Source organism: Scleropages formosus, chromosome 8 (assembly GCF_900964775.1).
Source record: "Scleropages formosus chromosome 8, fSclFor1.1, whole genome shotgun sequence".
Classification (NCBI taxonomy): domain Eukaryota; kingdom Metazoa; phylum Chordata; class Actinopteri; order Osteoglossiformes; family Osteoglossidae; genus Scleropages; species Scleropages formosus.
This window is the reverse complement of record NC_041813.1, coordinates 26,518,627-26,539,066: the sequence shown is the minus strand read 5'-3', so window position 1 is coordinate 26,539,066 and position 20,440 is coordinate 26,518,627. Positions and strand designations below refer to the sequence as shown.

At 42.4% G+C, this 20,440-nt stretch overlaps 2 protein-coding genes across 4 annotated transcripts; both read left to right on the top strand.

Annotated features, from left to right (window-relative positions):
• Nucleotides 1-726: 726 nt before the first annotated feature.
• Nucleotides 727-11,560, top strand: LOC108937453 (polycomb protein SUZ12-like). Of its 2 annotated transcripts, XM_018757444.1 has the most exons (17): nt 727-1,174; nt 1,393-1,558; nt 2,704-2,750; nt 2,865-2,929; nt 3,329-3,397; nt 3,501-3,550; nt 3,685-3,770; nt 3,936-4,164; nt 4,355-4,457; nt 4,628-4,733; nt 5,026-5,203; nt 5,371-5,459; nt 5,733-5,876; nt 6,247-6,404; nt 6,659-6,857; nt 7,172-7,251; nt 9,434-11,560. In XM_018757444.1, exons 2-17 carry the CDS (start codon nt 1,462-1,464, stop codon nt 9,783-9,785), a joined length of 2,052 nt encoding a protein of 683 aa, XP_018612960.1. In that variant the 5' UTR covers nt 727-1,174; nt 1,393-1,461; the 3' UTR covers nt 9,786-11,560. The 2 variants fall into 2 exon arrangements, with proteins under 2 accessions (XP_018612960.1, XP_018612959.1); XM_018757443.1 differs by having other exon boundaries at nt 727-1,558.
• A 2,328-nt stretch (nt 11,561-13,888) lies between these two features.
• On the top strand, nt 13,889-20,052 carry adap2 (ArfGAP with dual PH domains 2). Of its 2 annotated transcripts, none has more exons than XM_018757049.2 (11): nt 13,889-14,182; nt 14,628-14,758; nt 15,007-15,098; nt 16,314-16,402; nt 16,661-16,773; nt 16,909-17,001; nt 17,390-17,473; nt 18,111-18,173; nt 18,641-18,718; nt 18,951-19,179; nt 19,845-20,052. In XM_018757049.2, the coding sequence occupies exons 1-11, from the start codon at nt 14,095-14,097 to the stop codon at nt 19,871-19,873; spliced, it is 1,089 nt and encodes a 362-aa protein (XP_018612565.1). In that variant the 5' UTR covers nt 13,889-14,094; the 3' UTR covers nt 19,874-20,052. The 2 variants fall into 2 exon arrangements, with proteins under 2 accessions (XP_018612565.1, XP_018612564.1); XM_018757048.2 differs by having other exon boundaries at nt 16,855-17,001.
• Nucleotides 20,053-20,440: the final 388 nt, after the last annotated feature.

Genomic DNA, 20,440 nt, shown 5'->3' with positions numbered 1-20,440 from the left:
AGCAGTTTACACAGGTCGAACGCTAAGCACATGAGTCCTGTAGTAACTTGGGCGTCTGGCTGTGTGTGTAATCAAAAAGCTCATTTGAGTAAGAAGGTTTCTAGCAAGTGGGTGGCACAGTGGTGCAGTGGGTTGGACCACAGTCTTGCTCTTGGGGGGGGTCTGGGGTTTGAGTCCTGCTTGGGGTGCCTTGCGACGGGCTGGCGTTCCGTCCTAGGTGTGTCCCCTCCCCCTCCAGCCTTATGCCCTGAGTTGCCGGGTTAGGCTGCGGTTCCCTGTGACCCCATATGGGACAAGCGGTTCTGAAAGTGTGTGTGTGGTTTCCAGCAATTATCAATTAATAACAACTGAACAAACATATGGTTGTCTATGTATAATAGACAGGTAAGGTAAGCCCTTCCAGCCATGCATGGAATCATCATAGTTCATGTAAATAACTGTATACACTGTATTATACTGCACAGTGAGGCTTGAGTCCTGACACTGAATCGGAGGGACTTCGTTTCCCATGATGCACCTTATTTTTTTACGTCAAGATTTCCCGCAAAATACTTTCAAAGAGGAAAGGAGCGCGAGCGGCAAATTTTGATCTCCACCGAACTTATCGTTTACGTCTTCACTTGGATTGAAAGCAAGTTGGACCAATTACGTGACTGAAAGCTTGAAACGGCTCATTTCTATTCGATTGTAGGTGGTACATGGGCGGGTGTTCCGTACACAGCATTTTCGATTGTAACTTTTTCGCGAGGAGAGTTAAACGGGAGTTTTGTCTGTTTTCGGGGGAAACAATGATTTCAGAATATTTATTTTAATCCTTCAAAATATCATTGTGTTCTATATTACTTTTAAATGGCAAGAAAAAAGTAACAGGAGTTTAAATTACAGTTACAGAAATACTTTGAAGAAATCCCGCGACAGTATTTGAATCTCACCATAAAACCGTCTGTCTGTGACTGTACTAATTCTTTCATGGCTTCTTCCGAGGCTGTAGCTACAGAGCTACTAATATAGCTACCTAGCTAGCTAACCGTGTTTTTTTGGATAGCTAGTTAGTTTTTCGACAGACGTCGGTTTCTGTTGTTTTTCCGTACATTTGATCTTGTACAAATAAATTGTCTTCTAGTAGCTCATCATATCCCGGGGCCGTAGACTACGTAGTTTACAGACACAACGGGTAAATTTTATATTCTTCAGAGTCGGATCATAATGCATTGCTAGCTGCCAGGCTAGCTGCCGAACAGTCTATTTCATGTTTTTTGGGAAGGAAATAGAAGCTAGTTAGACCTTCGTGTCCTTTGTTTCAGAAAGGACGCGCTTATTTTTTATTTTTATTTTAGAGATAGAAATATATACAGTTGAGTTGGTGTGGTTTGACGCATCATGGCTCCCCAGAAGCACGGTTCGGGCGGCGGTTCTGGCCCCGGTTCGGGCTGCGGTGCCGGCAGTAAGGCGAACGGCGGGATGTACCCGTCCTCCGGCGTCGTCATGGCCGCGGTGAAGAAGCCCAAGATGGAACTAATTCAAGCAGACCATGAGCTCTTCTTACAGGCCTTCGAAAGTAAGTTGGCCGCTCTGCGGGTTTTGTTTATGTAAAATACCTGGCTGAAACATGAAGCGAAGGTTACGCGACTAAATTACACACTTGTATGTCAACTTTACTGTAATGAATGCGAAAAAACAGGTTTAAAAAAAAACGATTTTATGCCATGCCATGTATGTTGAGCAGTTGACGAGCAAGGGCTTCTCACTGTGTGTGTGGGGTTGCTTCTCCCAGTTCGGCAAACTTTTGAGACGCGAAAGATAGATGTTGAAGACATTATCATATGACTGAATATATATGGTACGGTTTTGTACAGCCTTGAAGCTCAGCAGGCTGTTTTGACGAGTTTATTGGATTTCTTATGTGTTAAACTAACGGCGGGACTTCTGTCGTCACTTCCTGCACGTCCGCACCTCGTGCTGTCAGTTCTGATAGCTGAGTTATAAAAAATGTCAAATCAATCGAGGAATGTTAACTTATAGTAAAAAAAAAAAAAAGAAAAGCATTGAGTTCTCCTGCTTGCTTGGTAGACCCGCGTTTCTCTTCTGATATTGGCCATAAACGTTTCAGTTATATATAACTTCCATTTTCTGATTTACTTTTAACATTCGGATCATTTAGTTACTTTGTAACATTTCAATCTGGGTCCTCCGGATCAAACAACGCCGACGATTGAGGTCTGAAACGTGTGGCACCTTACGTAATGGATAACCTTTCCCTTTAGTCCTGTGTATGTATTATTGCTGCTGTAGAGACAATTATGTTTTACAATAATAAAACTTTTTGCTGCAGATTTGGGCGAATCTACTTGCTAAACCTTTCCATGTTATCATTTATGTTATGTTGTTAGGCACAGTTGTGGTGCTCACCAGCTCCTTAAATCATTGTAACATAGTAATGTTTTGGTTGTGTTAAAAGCATGGACATAGACAGTGCCCTTTTAGGTGGCTGCCTTATCATATGTGTGTAAGTGCACACTGTATGTTTGACTGTTACACGTTGCTGCAACTTAAGTTAAAAGCGTTTCTTTAGTCTGTTTTTTTTTAATTCATACTGTTTCGCTATTTTTTGAGCAGAAAGTTCTGAAAGATAATGTAAAAATTTTTTACTGTTTTACGTATTACGATAACAGAAATTACAGGTTTTGAAATGTATCTTTACAGAGCCAACCCAAATTTACAGATTTCTTCGCACCAGGAATCTTATTGCGGTAAGCACAGTTTTGCATCGCTACAGTTACTTGCAGTTTACAATTATTTTGGTTTATATTTTGAACATGTATTTTTTCCCTTATTTTGAGTTAACCAACCTTTCTCAACTGCAGCCAATATTCTTGCACAGAACACTTACATATATGTCACATCGAAACTCAAGAACAAATGCCAAAAGGTAAATGGAAATGATTTTTTTCAGTATTGTATTTTGAGAAGTTGTTTGCATTTGGGTTTTTTTTGAAACCATAAATTGTTTGTTTTGAGCTGAAAATGCCTTTTACACTTATTGTTATAAACTTATTAAACAGAGTTGATTGCATTGCATAAACTAGGGTTAGTCTGCATTGACTCTGGTGGATGATGCATTTAGATGTCATTCATGGTGTATTGATGATAACTGGACAGTTCAGTGTGTGTGCATTTACCACCAAGTATTGATTGTAATGCTGAATTGTTTTTTAGCCTGAGTTCATCATTCTTCTTCTATGAAACTGTTTTACATATATCTTTCAGAAAAGATCGATTTGAAATTGGTCCACTTTGCCGCTAACCCAGAGCTTTTATCTTGGTTCAGGAAGTCTTTCAAAGTGGATGACATGCTATTTAAAGTGGAAAAAATGAGAGGAGAGCAGGAGTCGCACAGGTTGGAACAAACTTAATACCTATTCACTTAAACTTTTTGAGCTCTTGTGTTATTAGCATTATATTGATCAGTTATTTTGACACAAGTGTTTCCATCCCTACAGTGTTGCATCACATCTTCAACTTACTTTCACTGGATTCTTCCATAAAATTGGTATGTTATCTCACAAAGAGTTTGGAAGGGCCCCATACATGTATGCAAGAGACTGGTTTTGGTACTTGACAAGTGTTCCAGAATGGTTCTGTAGCGGCTGCTATATTTTAACCGTTCCTTTTCCGCCCCCTCAGAAAAGCCATCACAGAACTCAGAGAATGAACAAAACTCAGTGTCTTTAGAGGTGCTCCTTGTCAAAGTTTGCCACAAAAAGCGGAAGGTGAGCCAAATAAAGCAGAATACACCTGTTCAGTGATTTAATTATGACTGCATTGTGTATCTATTATGTTGAGTCATGTTTCATCATACAGGCATAACCACACTTACTGCTAATGCAAGGCTTGTGTTGCTGACCCTTGGGGAAATGTGTGGTTTGCATTCTCAGGATGTCAGCTGTCCAGTCAAGCAAGTGCCTACAGGGAAGAAGCAGGTGCCTTTGAACCCTGACTCCAGCCAAAGCAAGCCAGGCAACTTTCCCTCGCTGGTAGTCTCCAGCAGCGAGTTTGAGCCCAGCAATAGCCACATGGTGAAGTCCTACTCACTGCTCTTCCGAGTGTCACGACCAGGAAGAGGAGAGCTTAATGGCTTGGCAAATGGGGAAATGGAGAACATTGGTGAGTGCTCTTTGATCCCCCAAACCAAAAAGTCAAAGTCATACTCTTACCTGACCTTCCAAATTTTTCCTAATTGGCAGCATAATTCTTTGAATGCCATCCAGTGTGGCCCTTTGTAATTCACTCATTGTGTGAACAAAACATGTGGAGAAAAGAGGGGGGGATAATTTTTTGGCATTGATGTTCTCAGATATGATGGAAGAACTTCCAAGCAGAAAGAAGAGGAATGCTACTCACAGAGTAGATGGAGAGACCACTTATGTGGCCCAGATGACAGTCTTTGATAAAAACAGGTAACCCTTTATGGGCTTTGCTTTATCAGTTTTATTTGGCTGCTATAGCAGCATTTAAAGTGGATAATGGAGTGGTGTTTATATGAATGTTCCGGATGAAAACTCCTCAGTATAATTTTCCATTTGTCTTTTTCCATCATTTTAAAATTTAAAAAAACTCCTGTTTGTAGGCGTTTGCAGCTGCTGGATGGGGAGTATGAGGTATCCATGCAGGAGATGGATGATTGTCCTGTCAGCAAAAAGAGGGCCACGTGGGAAACCATTCAGGATGGCAAGGTATGTGTTGGACATGCACTGAGATTGTCGCATCATAACAGTACACTGTACCCCAATAGCAAACAAGATTGCCTCTGAAGATTCTCAGTTATAATTAGGTAGGTCTAAGTACCCTGGAGTACCTGAATTCTGCCATTAAACAACCACCTGCGTAAATAAGTAGAATTATTAAGCGTAAAGTTGCCTTACTAGTCATAAAAATGAGTTATGTAAATTTTGGTGTAGCAGTTGGGGTGTAGAAATGCTAGAATTAAAGTCTGAGCCCAGTTATCCCCGTCCTTCTCTACTGCAGTGGCTGCCCCCATTCGACACGTTCTCTCAGGGCCCCACGCTGCAGTTTACCCTGCGTTGGACAGACGAGGCTGACGAGCGCTCCACTGCCCCTGTGGCCAAGCCGCTGGCCACGCGCAACTCAGACTCGGCACTGCCAGAAAGCCGGCCTAACACTATTAGACCTACCGTGGCAGTAGGTGAGAGGAAAAGGACTGCGTGCATGTCATTGCAGTCTGAAATTGTGACTGATACTTATCTTGTTTATTTGACTAAATATGGCTAAATTGGCTTGGTTGTGCTAGTTAGTAATCATTTTTTAAATGTTAAGCCTTTTAGTATTCTTTTTTTTTGTTTGTTTTTATAGCTGTTAAAGATTCAATTACCACAGACATCCAGACAAGAAAAGAACAGGTTGTTGTTGAACCTCGGCAGAAGCTACGTATCTTTTATCAGGTGTGTGGTGAAACTAATATTTCATGTTTGTAGAACTACATCTTGTGCAGCTATTAATGGTTTATTCAGTCCTAATCATAACACTGTAAGTATTGTTTCTTAATGTACACCGTCCTGTTTCCTTGAATTCTTTTCTGCTGATGTTAAATTGTTCAACTCAGCCTGTTTACAGTGTTAACCATAGTGGCACTGGAGGTTTGACTGCTTCCCAAAGTTGATTCCACATTTGTGAATATAGTGCTTTTTTTTTTTTTGAAAAATGTTCCTCTGCAGTTTCTGTACAACAATAACACACGACAGCAGACGGAGGCCCGTGATGACGTTCACTGCCCCTGGTGCACTCTGAACTGCCGCAAGCTCTACAGCCTGCTGAAACACCTGAAGCTCTCTCACAGCCGCTTCATATTCAACTATGTGGTGTGGGATCATTTTTCTTCTGTCCTGATCATGGGCTTGTTACCCTTCCTCAGTTACCCCTTTCATTGCTTGGCTGTAGCTGCACTAGAACTGCTTTTGATGGGGATGCGGTTAGATGTTTTAGTGCCTGAGCAATGTAGCCTGACCAAGATTTGACAGTTTCCTGTTCATATCCACAGAGGGAAAGGACAGTTGCTCCCTTGTGAGAACAGCCTGTTGACTTCTGTCTCCTTCTGTTGTACTTAATATTATGTTAACATATTTTGTTCCTCTGTTATGCCTTTTATACTGACATCATCAAGGCTCATAGTTATCCTTGTTTTATTAATAATGTGTGGAGGCATGAAGATCATTTCCCTATCTCTGCCAGCCTCACCACAAAGGAGCCCGAATAGATGTATCCATCAATGAGTGCTATGATGGCTCTTATGTGGGGAACCCTCAGGATATCCACAGCCAGCCAGGCTTTGCCTTCAGTCGCAATGGCCCAGTTAAGAGGACTCCAGTCACGCATATCCTGGTCTGTAGGTGAGAACCACCATCACATGCTAACTTTGTACTTCTTCTGTGTGGATGTGGGATTAAGGGAAAGGCCTTTGACTTGGGGGTGGAAAGATCCATATCCCTATCTACACCTCATAAAAGTATAAGCGTAGGAGATGAGTTGGAAGTGGCTGGGAAGTGTAGGCAAGCTACAGGAGTAGCAGACCAGATATGTGTTGTTTTTTTTTGTTTTTCTTTTCTTTTCTCCATATCATTGAAAGTACCTTTCCTCCCTACAGGCCAAAGCGCACAAAGCCAAGCCTTTCGGAATTTCTGGAGTCAGAGGATGGGGAATTAGAGCAGCAGCGTACCTATGTGAGTGGCCACAACCGGCTGTACTTTCACAGCGACAGCTGCCTGCCACTGCGCCCCCAGGAGATGGATGTGGACAGTGAGGACGAGCGAGACCCCGAATGGCTGAGGGAGAAGACTATTACGGTAAAACCTCAAAAGTCCACTTCCAGGGCATTGCTTTCAGGGATGCTAAACAGCTTACAGTTTATGGTGCATGTTTTTAGCAAAGACACATTGAGTTAAAGCAGCTACTAAGCAACTGTTTAAAATGATTGATTGTGTTCTTTGCTCACCTGTCCAAAGTGCAGGTATACCAGAATATGTGACAGATCAGTTATCGGTGTTGGTGAGCATAAGTGTGACCTGTTTGGCATCTGTGTACTCCAAGAGTGTGTGCCATGATCTGTTTTTTTTTTTTTTTTTTTTTTTTTTTGTTTTGTTTTTTGTTCCCCCTCCAGCAAATAGACGAGTTTACGGATGTGAATGAGGGTGAGAAGGAGGTGATGAAGCTCTGGAACCTGCATGTGATGAAGCATGGGTATGTGTCAAACTTAGCGACAACCTGTATGTGTTTGTATTATTAAGAACTGGACAGTGTAAGACTTTACATTTTTTTGTATAACCGTGTACCTCGTAAATGCATTTTATTTGCTATTTTCTGAAAGATTTCTGTTCGAGTGGTAATGGCATTTCAGCATATCACCAGTAGAGAACACCAAAATGTAGTCAGAATAGGAGCTCAAACAGTGCTGTGGGGAAGGCGGGTGCAACATCTCACAGCCGTACAGGTGAAATTTCACCCAGCACATTTTTCTTGCATTGTTACTACATTCAAGACTCTTACATGTGTCTGTTTATTCAGTTTGTCTGTTTTTAACCTTTTTTTTGGATTGGAAACTGAATTACCATATACTGTTCTAATGGCCACTTTTGTGAGAGTTTACTATGTACATGTAGTGGTCATTTAAAGTGAAATACATTCTCCATGCATGATCCTTCATTATGCTGCAGCTCTCCCTCTGCTTCATTCTCTTGTGCTGCCTGATGTGCAGAAGCCACATGGATCTGTCTCACATGCATGAAGCAGAACAACGCATTGAATAGGACGTTGTGGAGATTACATTTCTTAATTTTCAATCATTTTAATGTAGAATTTAGTTGTTCCTTCACGTTACTAAAAGATTATACAGGCAGTCCCCAGATTATGAACGAATTCTGTGTCCTCAGTCTGTTGCATTCGGACATAAGTCGGAACAGTTAGGTACGGTTCGTGTCTAACATCACTTAGTCAAATGTTTGTCTTAGTATATAGTATATCGTGTACCTTTCTATGCATGAAAAACATTAAATGCTTCCAGGTACACTAAAACATCTTTAACATAATACAGTAATAATTATACAATGTAATGATAAATGTTACTACAGTATTTATAATAGAGAGAGAAAGGAGGAGAGTGTGCGGATATAAAAAGCATTAAAGAAACTTTAATGTTTGCTTTTCCAATGTTCGTTGCCATTTCACCTTTTTCTGATCGCTCCATTATTTCCACTTTAGTTTCAGTTGTGATCGTTTATCTTTTTGATGCATCACCATCACTGGCAAAAAAAAAAAATTAAAGCCAAATACAGTAACATACGAGACACTGTTAGCAGCAACATGCTCTATTTCATACTGAGCGGGCAGGAGGCTGAGGTAGGTGTGTGGACCAAGTTGTGGGGTCTTTATTGTCAGTACACAAGGAAGCAGGCGAGATTCATGGTCGGGGACAGGCGTGAGACAGTCGATGCACAAACTTAGGTCTTTCAGGAGAATCCGATGTCATAGTCGAGGAGGCGATATGAGTGTCGACAGCAGTGGACATCGGGAGCGAACAAAAAACCAAATACAGTAACACACAAGACACTGTTAGCAGCAACGTGGTCCGACTCTCACGCACACATTTGCTGAAGCCACTTGTCCTAAGCAGGATCGCGGTAAGCCGGAGCCTAAACCAGCAACACAGGGTGTAGGGGTGGAGGGGCCACACCCAGGACGGGATGCCAGTCCATCACAAGGCACCCCAAGCAAGACTTGAACCCCAGACTCGGCAGAGAGCAGGATCCAGCCAAACCCACTGTGCTACCGCACCCCCTCGTGGTCTGACTGAAAAGAACAAAGTCTTTGTTCTACCTCAAGCTCACGAGTCGATGAACCGCTGTAGATGTGCAATGAAGTGCCTATTTGTTATTATGAATAATCATTGTATGTACAGTAACTTGAATTTTTGATATAGTAGGCTTTATATGGGGGTGGTTCGTAACTATAGATTTTATAGAAGTCAGATGTTCGTATCCCGGGGACTGCCTGTATAACCTAGTGTCCCAGTCATGGACTTCCCTGTCTTATGCTCAGTGTTACCAGGATAGAGGGACACTTTAACCCTACATTGTATGGGCTGTTGATGGGGAAAAAAAGAATAGTCTTTGAGCCATTTATTAAAAATTTAGCTGTGTCTGATGTTTTTAATAGAACCTAACTCTTGAATAAATTGGGGAATTAAAATATTGATTTTGATGTGGTGGGTGAACTTTGTATCACAGAATTGTTCATAAGACTTCCAGTACCAACTGTGTTTCTAAGATGAGGTTTTTTTTTACCCCCTTCGTTTTGTGCCTGTTTGGAATACTTTGTTGGATGTATAATTTGCTTCAGGTTAGTGTTTTGATTTGGTTTTCCTCAGGTTCATTGCTGACAATCAGATGAACCAGGCCTGTATGCTGTTCGTGGAGAAGTGTGGCGCACAAATCATTGAGAAGAACCTCTGCCGCAACTTCCTCCTTCACCTAGTCAGCATGCACGACTTCAATCTGATCAGTGTGTTGACCATAGACAAGGCCATGGCACGTCTGCGGGCGATGCAACAGCATGGTGAGGAAGAGGAGGCACCAGGGCCAGCAGAGGAAGAAGAGCCACAGGAAACCACACAAAATGGCAGCCACTCACCCTCTCCTGCGGACAGAGCATGCCGCAGCGATGATCCTGTTGCGGCCTCAACAGATGGCCCTAAACAGGCTAAGAGGCAGAAACTTTGAGGGGGCTGTCCTTCAGAATTGACAGTTTTGGGCTTCCGAGGGATGTGGCATAGCAGGTGGGTAGGGTGGGGCAGGGCAGGGCAGGAATTGGCTGATGGAGTCAGAGGAAGCCTCTGAAACAGTGGTGTCTACATTCCAAGCAAGCAGTGGCCATGGAAAGTATAGTATTGGTGTCAGGTGGCACGGCTGGATGAGTCTTAATGATCCGTTTTGGTAATTTGTTAGCAAGCGTGAGCATGTCTGACGACAAGAACAGTTTTTTGTATCGGTACAACAGAACACCACAGTACCACCACAGGTCTTCATTTCTTTACCAGCAAGTTGCAATAGTGATGGGAGCCATAATTGCATATTGAAAGTGAAATGATATCTTCCAAATTAAGTATTTGCATACCCCTCACCCCACCCCATCTGCCCCTTGTGTCATCCCTGATATGTCCTGTGATCAAAATGTATTTGAGCACTTCACAGTCCTATTTCTAGGTGCCTGTTTGGAAAGACATTGTTTTTAATATATTTTGAATAGAAACAAATCTGGGAATTCGATTCTAGGTTACTGGCTTTTTTGTCTCCAGATGGCTAGTCTGATGTATTCTTCAAACTTGACATGAACCTTTTTTTGAGAAATATAAACCGTTTTTGTTCTAAAACAGCTCATTTCTGTGGCACCGAATGGGGTCTATCCAGCTCCAACGTGGCATAGGGTAGTAATATGCAGCCCTGCCCAGTCTCTGCAAGAATGCCACCAAGTGGAGACACATGCAGTGCAGCACTGGACCTGTTACTGAACTATATGCAAGGATGGTGGTCTGTCCACTGCAATATACAGGGTATAAAACTGTAGACACTAAACAGGAAACAATCTCTGGCAGTGTTCTGCTGCGTGCAGGAACATTTATTAATTGTGCAAATGTTTACAGATTTTTTTCCATGAAAATGTGGATTTTTTTTCTCCCCTTAGTACTATGGCTAAGTCTTTGGCATGGCCTATGAAGTGTTGGTTTTCAAGTTCCGTTTTCCTATGTGACTGCAATGGTGTTCATTGTATCCTCACCGTTCATCCACCTAAGGCTCACAACCGCTGCTGTTCCTTAATACCATCGTCTTCTCTTATTCCCATGTCTAAAATACCATCGCTGGAAGGGACCCCCAACCTTTATTGGAAGTCTTGGAATACACCTCTGAACTCTCTAGTAGATCTTGTATATACAGTATGTATAATGTGAAATTTCTACTCATCATAGATATAAGAAATGATAGTTTTAAAAGCAAAAAATGTGGGCTACATTCATCAGGATCATGTGTATGAAATATGTATAAAAACAAAAACGGTAAAAAAAAAAAAAAAAAAAAAAAGATGAAGAGTTTAGATTTAGTTTACAGACCAAAGGGGTGATATGGGTTTTTTTTTTTTTTAAATTTTATTTTATTTTGTTATCCTCCGATTTTTGCCGGAAGAAATGAGTAACTTTGTATATGCCAGGTCAGGTTTTGACAGGCAGGTCACAATAGAAGTTCTTTATTCTTTATCCCCTCGAGTGGCTTTAATTTGCTGAAGTTGTGCACAAGAAAATCATGGATTGAATTTCTCTTTGGGAATACTGGCATCATTTGCACACGATCCAATGAGCCAGAGAACCCAGAACTTTGGTTTGGGGGGAACAAAAATCAAGATTTCATAAAATAACATCATAAAACCAGCTTATTGAAGTTGTGAACTTTGTGATAAATGGGTTACGGAAAGTTTTGTTTTCTATTTAAAATAAATTTTTTTTACCAGTGTCAGTTGTTGGGAGTGTCCCTTAAGTTGTGTTTTTTTCCCCTGAAGTAATTTTTTTTTGTATCAATAATGGATAATAGAACAATTGAGAGTGAAGAGGGCTGAAAACATGTACACGGTGTTTGACGTTTCGACACATGAAAACCAAGGCAATTCAACAACTAGAGCAAAGTCCGGCACAAACATTTGGAAAGGTATGAAGATTCAGTGACAGATACTGAACTTAGTGCTGTACATCAGGATCAAATGTTATGCCTTCCATTAGACATGGCAAGTACTGTATTGTTATTCACTGTCCTGCAGCATACAGCACTTGAGTAGCTTTCGCACCAAGCTTAAAACACTATACAAGGATGAGAACGTATTACTTACGTACTCGGGTCCGTTGAATAGACAGGAAAATGTTGGAGAACTTGCGCTTCGTCAAAGCGCGATTTTCAGGCCTGAAGCGACACCTGTTGGCTGAATTGGTGAACGTGTCCTCTGTCAAACGGCCACGCGGCCTTGCTTAAGAGCCCGGCATGAACGATGCGTCCTATCTTGTCCCACAGATCTACAAACCTCAGTCAAAACAGAAGCTCTCATGACTTTGGGAGCACTGTCTAGTAGATTAGCCTTTGTGCCACATTTCACGCTCCTTTTTAACGGTACACTGATTCCTCTGATAAACTGCAAATCTGAATGTAACTGTTCATAAAGCGGAAAGAGCAGACACCAGCTGTAAACACTTTGCAAGGGAGCTGAATTGATTGAATATGATACACAGTCGAGTTTTGCTGCATTTTACTGCCAACTAATGGAAACTTGGCTCATGTTCACTCCGCAACAGACAATTTTTAGACAACAGATTTGGGAAGAAAACGCTATCAAAAAATCTGGAGAAATGTTTTCATCTTGAAAAAATGTGTAATTCAAGGAAGAGGAGCCAGTGTACTTCTGAATTTCTTACGGATGTTGAGACTTACTGCTATTAATGTGAATGCTGCATGTTGAAAGGACTTTGTAGCTTTGGTGAGGCGAGACAAACTTGCCAACAACTTACGGTGGGGGAGGTGTGAAAGTGTCACATGAAACTGCAATGAGATGCTTTTACAACATATGCAGATTGACATGCCCGACATCAAGACAGGCAACAGGAGCCCTTCAGAGGCAGATGACTGTCTGGCTTTATCTATTTTATGTATGTGTTCCAAACCCACAATGAAAGGTGTTTTACATGTTTTAGTTTTTCTCTAATAAATGTATTTTTGATGCCATTTATTCATATTTCATATACTGTGTGACACCGGCCTTTTACAGTTACGCTTTATAATCGCAACCTAAAAAAAGAGTGACACTAATACACAGGATGTGGTGTTTGCATTTATTTTAGGGCCATATTGTACGAACCACAGGTAGGTTACAGTCAAAAACGGTTTGACTTCCACTGATGTGGCCGCTCCTTTAAACAGAACATTTATTTTATTAGCAGATGCTTGTCTCCAAAGTAAATTGTAATGGATACTATGTAGCGTTATCAGCCCACACACCTTATTCACTGCAGTGACTTACACTGCTAAATACAGTACTTACCATGGGTCACTCATCCCCACATCAGTAGAACACACTCTCTCTGTGTCACTCACACACTATGGGTGAACATGAACCGCATCTCTTTGGGAGGAAACCAGAGCACCCAGAGGGGACCCCCACAGACACGATGAGAACATGCCAACTCCACCCAGACTGAGCGGGATCGAACCCACATCCTTTGCACCACCCGGGGGTTGTAAGACAGCAGCGCTACTCGCTGACCAATTCTGACCAGCCGAAAATAGATCTGTTCACCAACAAATCTTAACAAATTTCTTAAGTTAAGGCTATTCTTGAGCTGGACGTGTGTGCGTCCTCGCCTCGCCCCTGTCTTTTCGTGCTGACCGCGCCAGTTGAAGTACTTTAAATTACAGAAATTTCAATTCGGCTTTAACTTGTTAAGTTACAGCGGTAGTATATATATTTATACGTATGTATAGTATATATAATATTTCTGCGATCTGCTGCCAACTTGATATGAGTCCAACTAGTACTTCCCCCGAATTAATATATAGAATCACATTTTTATTTCGCTCGGCGTTTTACTTCTCTTTTCCACCTTTCTTTCTTTCAGTCGGTGGGTTCGTTTGCGCCGATCGAGGGCCGCAGTCGTGCTCCTCTAAGAGCGATGCTTCACTTTTACTTCACTTTTGCTTTGCTTTTGCCTCCTCGTTAATTGGGCTGGCAGGTAGTGTTGGGTAACGCGCGTTCCCGCCTCCCGCGGCGCTTCTCTCGCTGCAGCCGTGAACGCGCAAACACACACACAATGAGTGCTGCGCGCGTCTCGGCGTCCTGGTGACTGATCGGCGCTGTCAAACGTAGACAACAAGAGATTGTCTGTCGTCGTATCTCTGAGGAAAACACGTATTATGGCTCGCGGCTTAACTCAGCTGTTATGAACAGAACACAGAAACGAAGAGACTTGAAAAGACTCGATCAGAAAGCGCTTTGAAGAAAATGTCAAATTGGGACCGAAACAAGAAGATCCTCCTGGATTTGGTCAAAGAGCCCGGGAACGACCGATGCGCCGATTGCGGAGCTCCGGGTGAGTCGTTCTGGCAGGGTTAGGGTTAGAGTTAGGGGTTGGAGTAGGAGTAGGGGTAGGGGTAGGGGTTGGGTTTAGGGTTTAGGGTTAGGGTTGGGGTTAGTGTTAAGCCACAGCATCCAAAATCCCAGCAAAAGTCTACCTTTAGACACTTTGTTCTAAAAAATTTCACACAAACTATAAAATGAAGAATGTGATCTAGCTTATTAACTCTAGATGTACATGGTTTGTTCACACAGTCCATTCTCCTATAGACCTCAGATGTGTATAGCTTGCATTTTTAAAAACTGATTGAAATATTAGTCTTAATGATAAGTTCAGTTTTATCTTGATGGGCACGGTTTTTCCATATTAAAGACACTATAAACAAGCGTGTTACAAGGTAACAAGGTCCCCTCTTTCCTCGTGCAAGTTCGAGACCCTCCCCTCTCTCCCATCTCCACAGACCCTGACTGGGCCTCCTGCAGCCTGGGAATCTTTGTGTGTTTGGACTGTTCTGGACCTCACCGCAGCCTGCCCGCTGCCAGCCGCATCAAGTCCATACGGCTGGATTTCTGGGACGACGAGCTGGTAGAGGTACGTCCGTACGTGGTGCTGTGGTAATATTACCCTGGTGTGCGGTTTTCCTCCGTAAACCAAAAATACTGGATAGTGCAACATGTGACAGCCCTCTGATGACGATGATCCTGCCGCTGGAATGTGAAATTGTCGATGAGCCTGTGATTTACATGATGCCAGACTGTCCAACGTGTTGTGTGCCACTCCTCTGTGTCCTCCGAGCTCCGTTTACCCCGTTGCATCAGCTGGTTTGCTTGTGTCCGCAGTTCATGAAGGCCAATGGGAATGCCAATGCTAGAGCTTTCTATGAGAGGTCCGTCCCCAGCTTCTACTATCGTCCACAGCAATGGGACAGCGCGTACGTATTGCCTGCCAGCTCGTGTTCCGGGAACTGGCCATTTTTAAAGAACGCTCTTTCAGTTATACATGTTTCGCTTTTTTAAGGCTGCGAAATACACGTGTTCTGTGAATCAAATAGTGGAACTGCTGTAGTCCCCTGTGAATGTGGCTGTCTGCTGACTGGATTATTTGCGGAAGGAGAGAAATGATGACCCAGCGCACATGCTGACAGAGGGGAAGGAAATCGGGGCCAATTGTTCTGGTCACAAAAGGGAACTGTGCTCAAATGAGCTTGCTGGCTGACAGATACCACCTTTCCTGAAGTGGTGCTGTTCTTGGAAGGCAGGACTTTTGTTTAGGACTCAGTCTTGACCCCTGAGTTTGTAGCATCTGGTCAGGGCGTTTACAGGCATGTTGCACGCCGACTCCTCGACTCCTGAGCACAGTTGGGATCAGGAGTCTGTTCAGACCACGATGTCTTCATAACTCCAGAACTGGCTGTAACCACTAAGTCACAATCAATAAGAAGTACATTAATACGGACACCCCTCCATTTATTCATGAGTTAGGCTCTTTGAAAACCTCAGGTAAAGCTGTAGTAAATAAACAAATACTCTGTAACACTTCCACCTCTCTATTATTAATAACCACTTGCTCTAATGCAAGGTCATGGTGGTCCAGAGCCTATCACGGCAGCACAGGCTGTGGGGCAGGGTCCGCCCTGGATGCAACTTCAGTCCATCCTTGTGTACCACTTATTTTTTTTCTTAACTCTGAACTAAATTAAAAGGAATTTTAATTTGCTGAAAACAGCAGTATGTCTTCAGAAATGTTAGAAAATACTCCAGTGAAAAAAGTTTGTGTCCGTAACTTTCATAATATGAGGAGCCGGTGTATTGATGCAGAATCCGACATATTTCAATGAAATGCTGCTTTAACCTGAGATTTAGAAGGTCTAATTTTGTGTTCATCCATTAAATGTAACTGTTTTTGCTGAAGGGGCGGGGGGGGGGGGTTGGACCGGGTCCTGCTCTCTGGTGGGTCTGGGGTTCGAGTCCCACTTGGGGTGCCTTGTAACAGACTGGTGTCCCGTCCTGGGTGTGTCCCCTCCCCCTCTGGTTCCCTGCAACCCTGTATGGGACAAGCAGTTCAGAAAATGTGTGTGTGTGTGTGTGTGTGTATTATTCCAGTGTAAAGACTGTACCTTCCAACAGAATCTCTTCTGTTGTCCCAGAGTCCTAAGGGAACAGTGGATAAGAGCGAAGTATGAGAGGCTGGAGTTCACAGGGGATAACATACATCTCCAGAAGGCCTATTCCGGAGGTAAACGGAGGAATCACCCTTTGATTTAGTTGCGCTGCCAACATCTGAAAATTCCTTTTAGAGCTGCGACTGCCAAGTGCACCATTCTGTGGCAAATGTTATTGACTTCTGCTGGTCTTTTGCTCTGCAGCGCATTAAGTAATTTGGATAAAGAAGACTGCCTCGCTTGTAATCCAAAGTTTCTCCAGTCAAAACAGCGCGAACGATAATCTTAGTGAGAAATCACTGTAAATAATTATGTACCTGGGCCCCCTCCAGGAGCCTATCAAGGGATACTTTGGAAGAAGGGCAAAGACAAGGGACAGTTTCAGAAAAGGAAATTCGTTCTTTCTGATGTGGATTTCACTCTGAAATACTTCAACAAAGAAGATGTGAGTAGCTCTGTGTTTTAATGCCAGCTGTGTGCTGTGATCGGTGCTGAATGGTGGCATATCCATGTATTTTTTTTGTAGACCAAAGGGCCCAAAGCAGTCATTTTCATAAAGACGCTGAATGCCATCTTTCAGCCGGAGAAGATTGGACACCCACATGGACTTCAGATCACGTTTTTAGAGGAGGGACGCACCCGGAACCTGTTTGTGTACCATGAAAGTGGTCAGGTGAGCAGAAAACTGATCTGATGAGCACATAATATTTTTGTCATTGTACTAACAAAGGAAGTACAGCTTTACAAGATCATGTTTACGGGCTCGTGTATACGAGTAAATGTTTTAGTTAGGAAATTCAGGTTAAATGCACCGTTGGGACTCAGATGATGTTGTTACTACGACCGTTATGCCGCTTACTGCTCCAAATGTAAAGTGACAGGATGTTAATGCATGATAGATCTCTCGGAAATTATGGTGGACATAGAAAAAGGGTTTGTTTTATAATATAATTTTTAGTTGTGTGGATTTGGTTGCATGACTAATCATCTGAACAGGCCTGATCTGTCTGAACTATTAGCTGAAATAAGATTGTGTTCTCTAAAATGCTTCTTCCCTTTAGGAAATTGTGAACTGGTTCAATGCCATTCGCGCCACCCGACTTGCCTACTTGAAGACGGCCTTTCCCACAGCCAGTGACAGCGAAGTGAGTATAACTCATGCCGAGAATTATAAGTAAGCACACACGATGTCCCCCCCCATCTCTTCATTGGCCTGGACAGACACGCTGTGCATTGATAATCATGTCTCTGTGTCAAAAGTTCTTTGTCTTTTGTTGAATGCACTTTATATACTCCGAATTGAACGGCACTTGGGAGAAAAATGTCTGCTAAATTACTAATTATAAATATGATGTATAATGATAACCTTCTACACGGTGGTGTCGTAGCGGGTGACCACAAGTGTATGCTGCATGCTTGCTGATTTCATCACTTCATTATTAATATGTACTGAGATATATAACTCTTCACTATGGACATCCAGCCCCAACAAGGAAATTAAATCAAGCCTGGGCCTCTATTCTTTTTTTAAACCTTTTGTGACCTCTCACGGGTTTACCAGAAATAAGCTTACGCAAAAAGAGGAATTTTGAGATGCTGACCATGGCATTTTTCTAGTTGCATTAATGATATTTTCAATTTTTCTTCTTAACTCTCTTTCTTTGTATTTTAACCCCTTTTCCTCTCAGTTTAGCAGTAGCTATTATGTTTTCACCTCAAAACACAACACCCAAACCTGAAGAGGCAAACACAGGCATTCATCTCCTTTGTCTTTTTATGTAGCTGATTCCATGGATAACCAGAAATTACACGAAAGAAGGTTATATGGAGAAGACTGGACCCATGGTAAGCAACCCAGTGTTTTTAAATACAACGTTGGTATTTATTTAGTAAAATGTCTTCTACTGAGCAAACCTTGAAAATGTTTGGATTCTCAAAAATCGTAATTCAAGCATTCAGCGTATGAGGTCTTAAGGCAACTGATGTAGTTGGTAGTTTTTATTTTGGGCTAGTATAAGGACTCTAGTTGAGGGACAGCTGGTAGTGTCGTGGTTAGAGCTGTTGCCTTTGGATCTGAAAGTTGCAGGTTTGGTCCCTACTTCTGGCTCTAGTACCCTTGAGCAAGGTACATACTCTCAATTACTCAACTGTATAAATGGGTAAATAATTATAAGCTTGTGATAATTGTAACCTTAACATTGTAAGTTGCTTGGATAAAAGTGTCAGCTTAATAAATAAATATAAATGTAGTAAGTCAGTTTCCAGGGCTGCTGTTTGGAAAGTACCCCCTTAATGTGCCACCTGCTTAACAGCAACGTGAAGCCTTCAGAAAAAGATGGTTTGTGCTGGACTCCCAAGAGAGGAAGCTGCTCTACTTCAAAACCCAACTGGTGAGGTGAACACTGTGGTTTTGTTTAATGGGCTCAGACTGAAGCTGAGGTGTTAGGTCAGTGCTAAATTTAGTCTGCTCTTTTCTTCTTTTGTCATCATCTTTCTTGTACATGTAAACACTCTGACACTGTATAATTCTGTTTTTAGAGAGTGTATTTATTATTACTGTAAAATCATGAGTTTGGGTCTGTCATGATATTGAAAGTGGTTGGATTGTGTGCGTGTTTCAAGGATGCAGTTGAGCTGGGAGCAGTGTTCATTGGCCCTGAGGACATGGGTTACTCTGTGACAGAGAGGCAACCTAGGGGCACCAGGGGGAACAAGTGGAAGTTTGGGATGATGGTGGAGACTCCCGAGCGGCAGTTCATCTTCATGTGTGAGCAGGAGCGGGAGCAGAAGGAGTGGCTAGAAGCTATCGGACATGTTATCTCGAAACCTATGCTGCCGCAGGACTATGCCAGTAAGGGTCATGTGCGTGGAACCCAAGCAGCACCGAGAACACATCCACCCTCTTCCAGAATGTGTCGTTAGCTCTGCGTGACACTAAGTTTTGTTCAAGATGAACATAAGATTGCCACTCCAGATGTGGTTGGGGGGCAGGTATTTTTGTCTGCAAAGGGTTGAGTGGTAAGAAACAATCGCATAAAGTATATTTCGTTTGAAACGATAAGGGCATGTTTACTTGTTTCTCTTTGGACACATCCTTGGAATGTGGTGCTTGTGTTCCGTTGTCTAGTACATGATGTTTAAAAATATTTGGATCATTGTAAATACTTGGGCTTACTCTCTTTCAGTGAATTCATTTAAACATAGTTTTAACATCTATAGAACAAATGTTTCTGTGACCAGACAGAAACAAACAGAGAGCAAATGCACATGTAACATAATCTAAAGAACCCCGAAGTGTCAGTGATTGTGTTTCTTTCGGGTGGGTAATGGTTCTGCGGGAGTTAGCGACCTGTTGAAATTCTTTGCCTTCTACCCAGGTTAAAAGTTTCTTGTCATACTGTACTTGTCATATAAGTACATATACAGTTCAAAGGAAAAGTAGGCCGTAAGTCAGCAGAAAAAAAAAAAAACCTGTGGCCTAGCCTAACGGTGTTGTTTTTTTTTTTTTTTCTGCAGCTGAAGCTAATTTGCGTCGAAAGAGATGAATACCAACATATGGAGATCAGGGTCACTCTCCTGCTCAAGAAGGAAGATGTATGGACTAGCGTTTGGGCCCGAATGCTCTGGAGTGATCCCTATGGACCTGTGTGCACTCTTCTGGGTCTAAACACACTGCATAGACAATATACTTTTTTGGTTCCCATTGTGTCATTACACCTGTAAGACCAGGAGAAAAGGATTTTTTGCATTCTCTTGACTGGTGTCTGTTTTATGTTTGCGGAAGCAGGTATTGTATGGGTGAAGGCTAATGTCCTGTAATCTGAAAGTCCTGTCTTGTAATAGTGCTCCTGCTGTAGTCTTCTTGAGGTGTGTGTGTGTGTGTGTGTGTGTGTGTGTGTGTGTGTGTGTACTAAGTTATTTAACCATTTGTACAACTCTAATTTTACTGGAACAATTTAGGGTTAGCCTCTTGCTCAAGAATCAAGGTAGTTACCCTGAACTGATAGAGCAGGATCACTCTACACTATTGTTATTATTACTTCATTGACGTGAAGTGGAGGGGGGCATGGTGGTGCAGTGGGTTGGAATGGGTCCTGCTCTCCGGTGGGTCT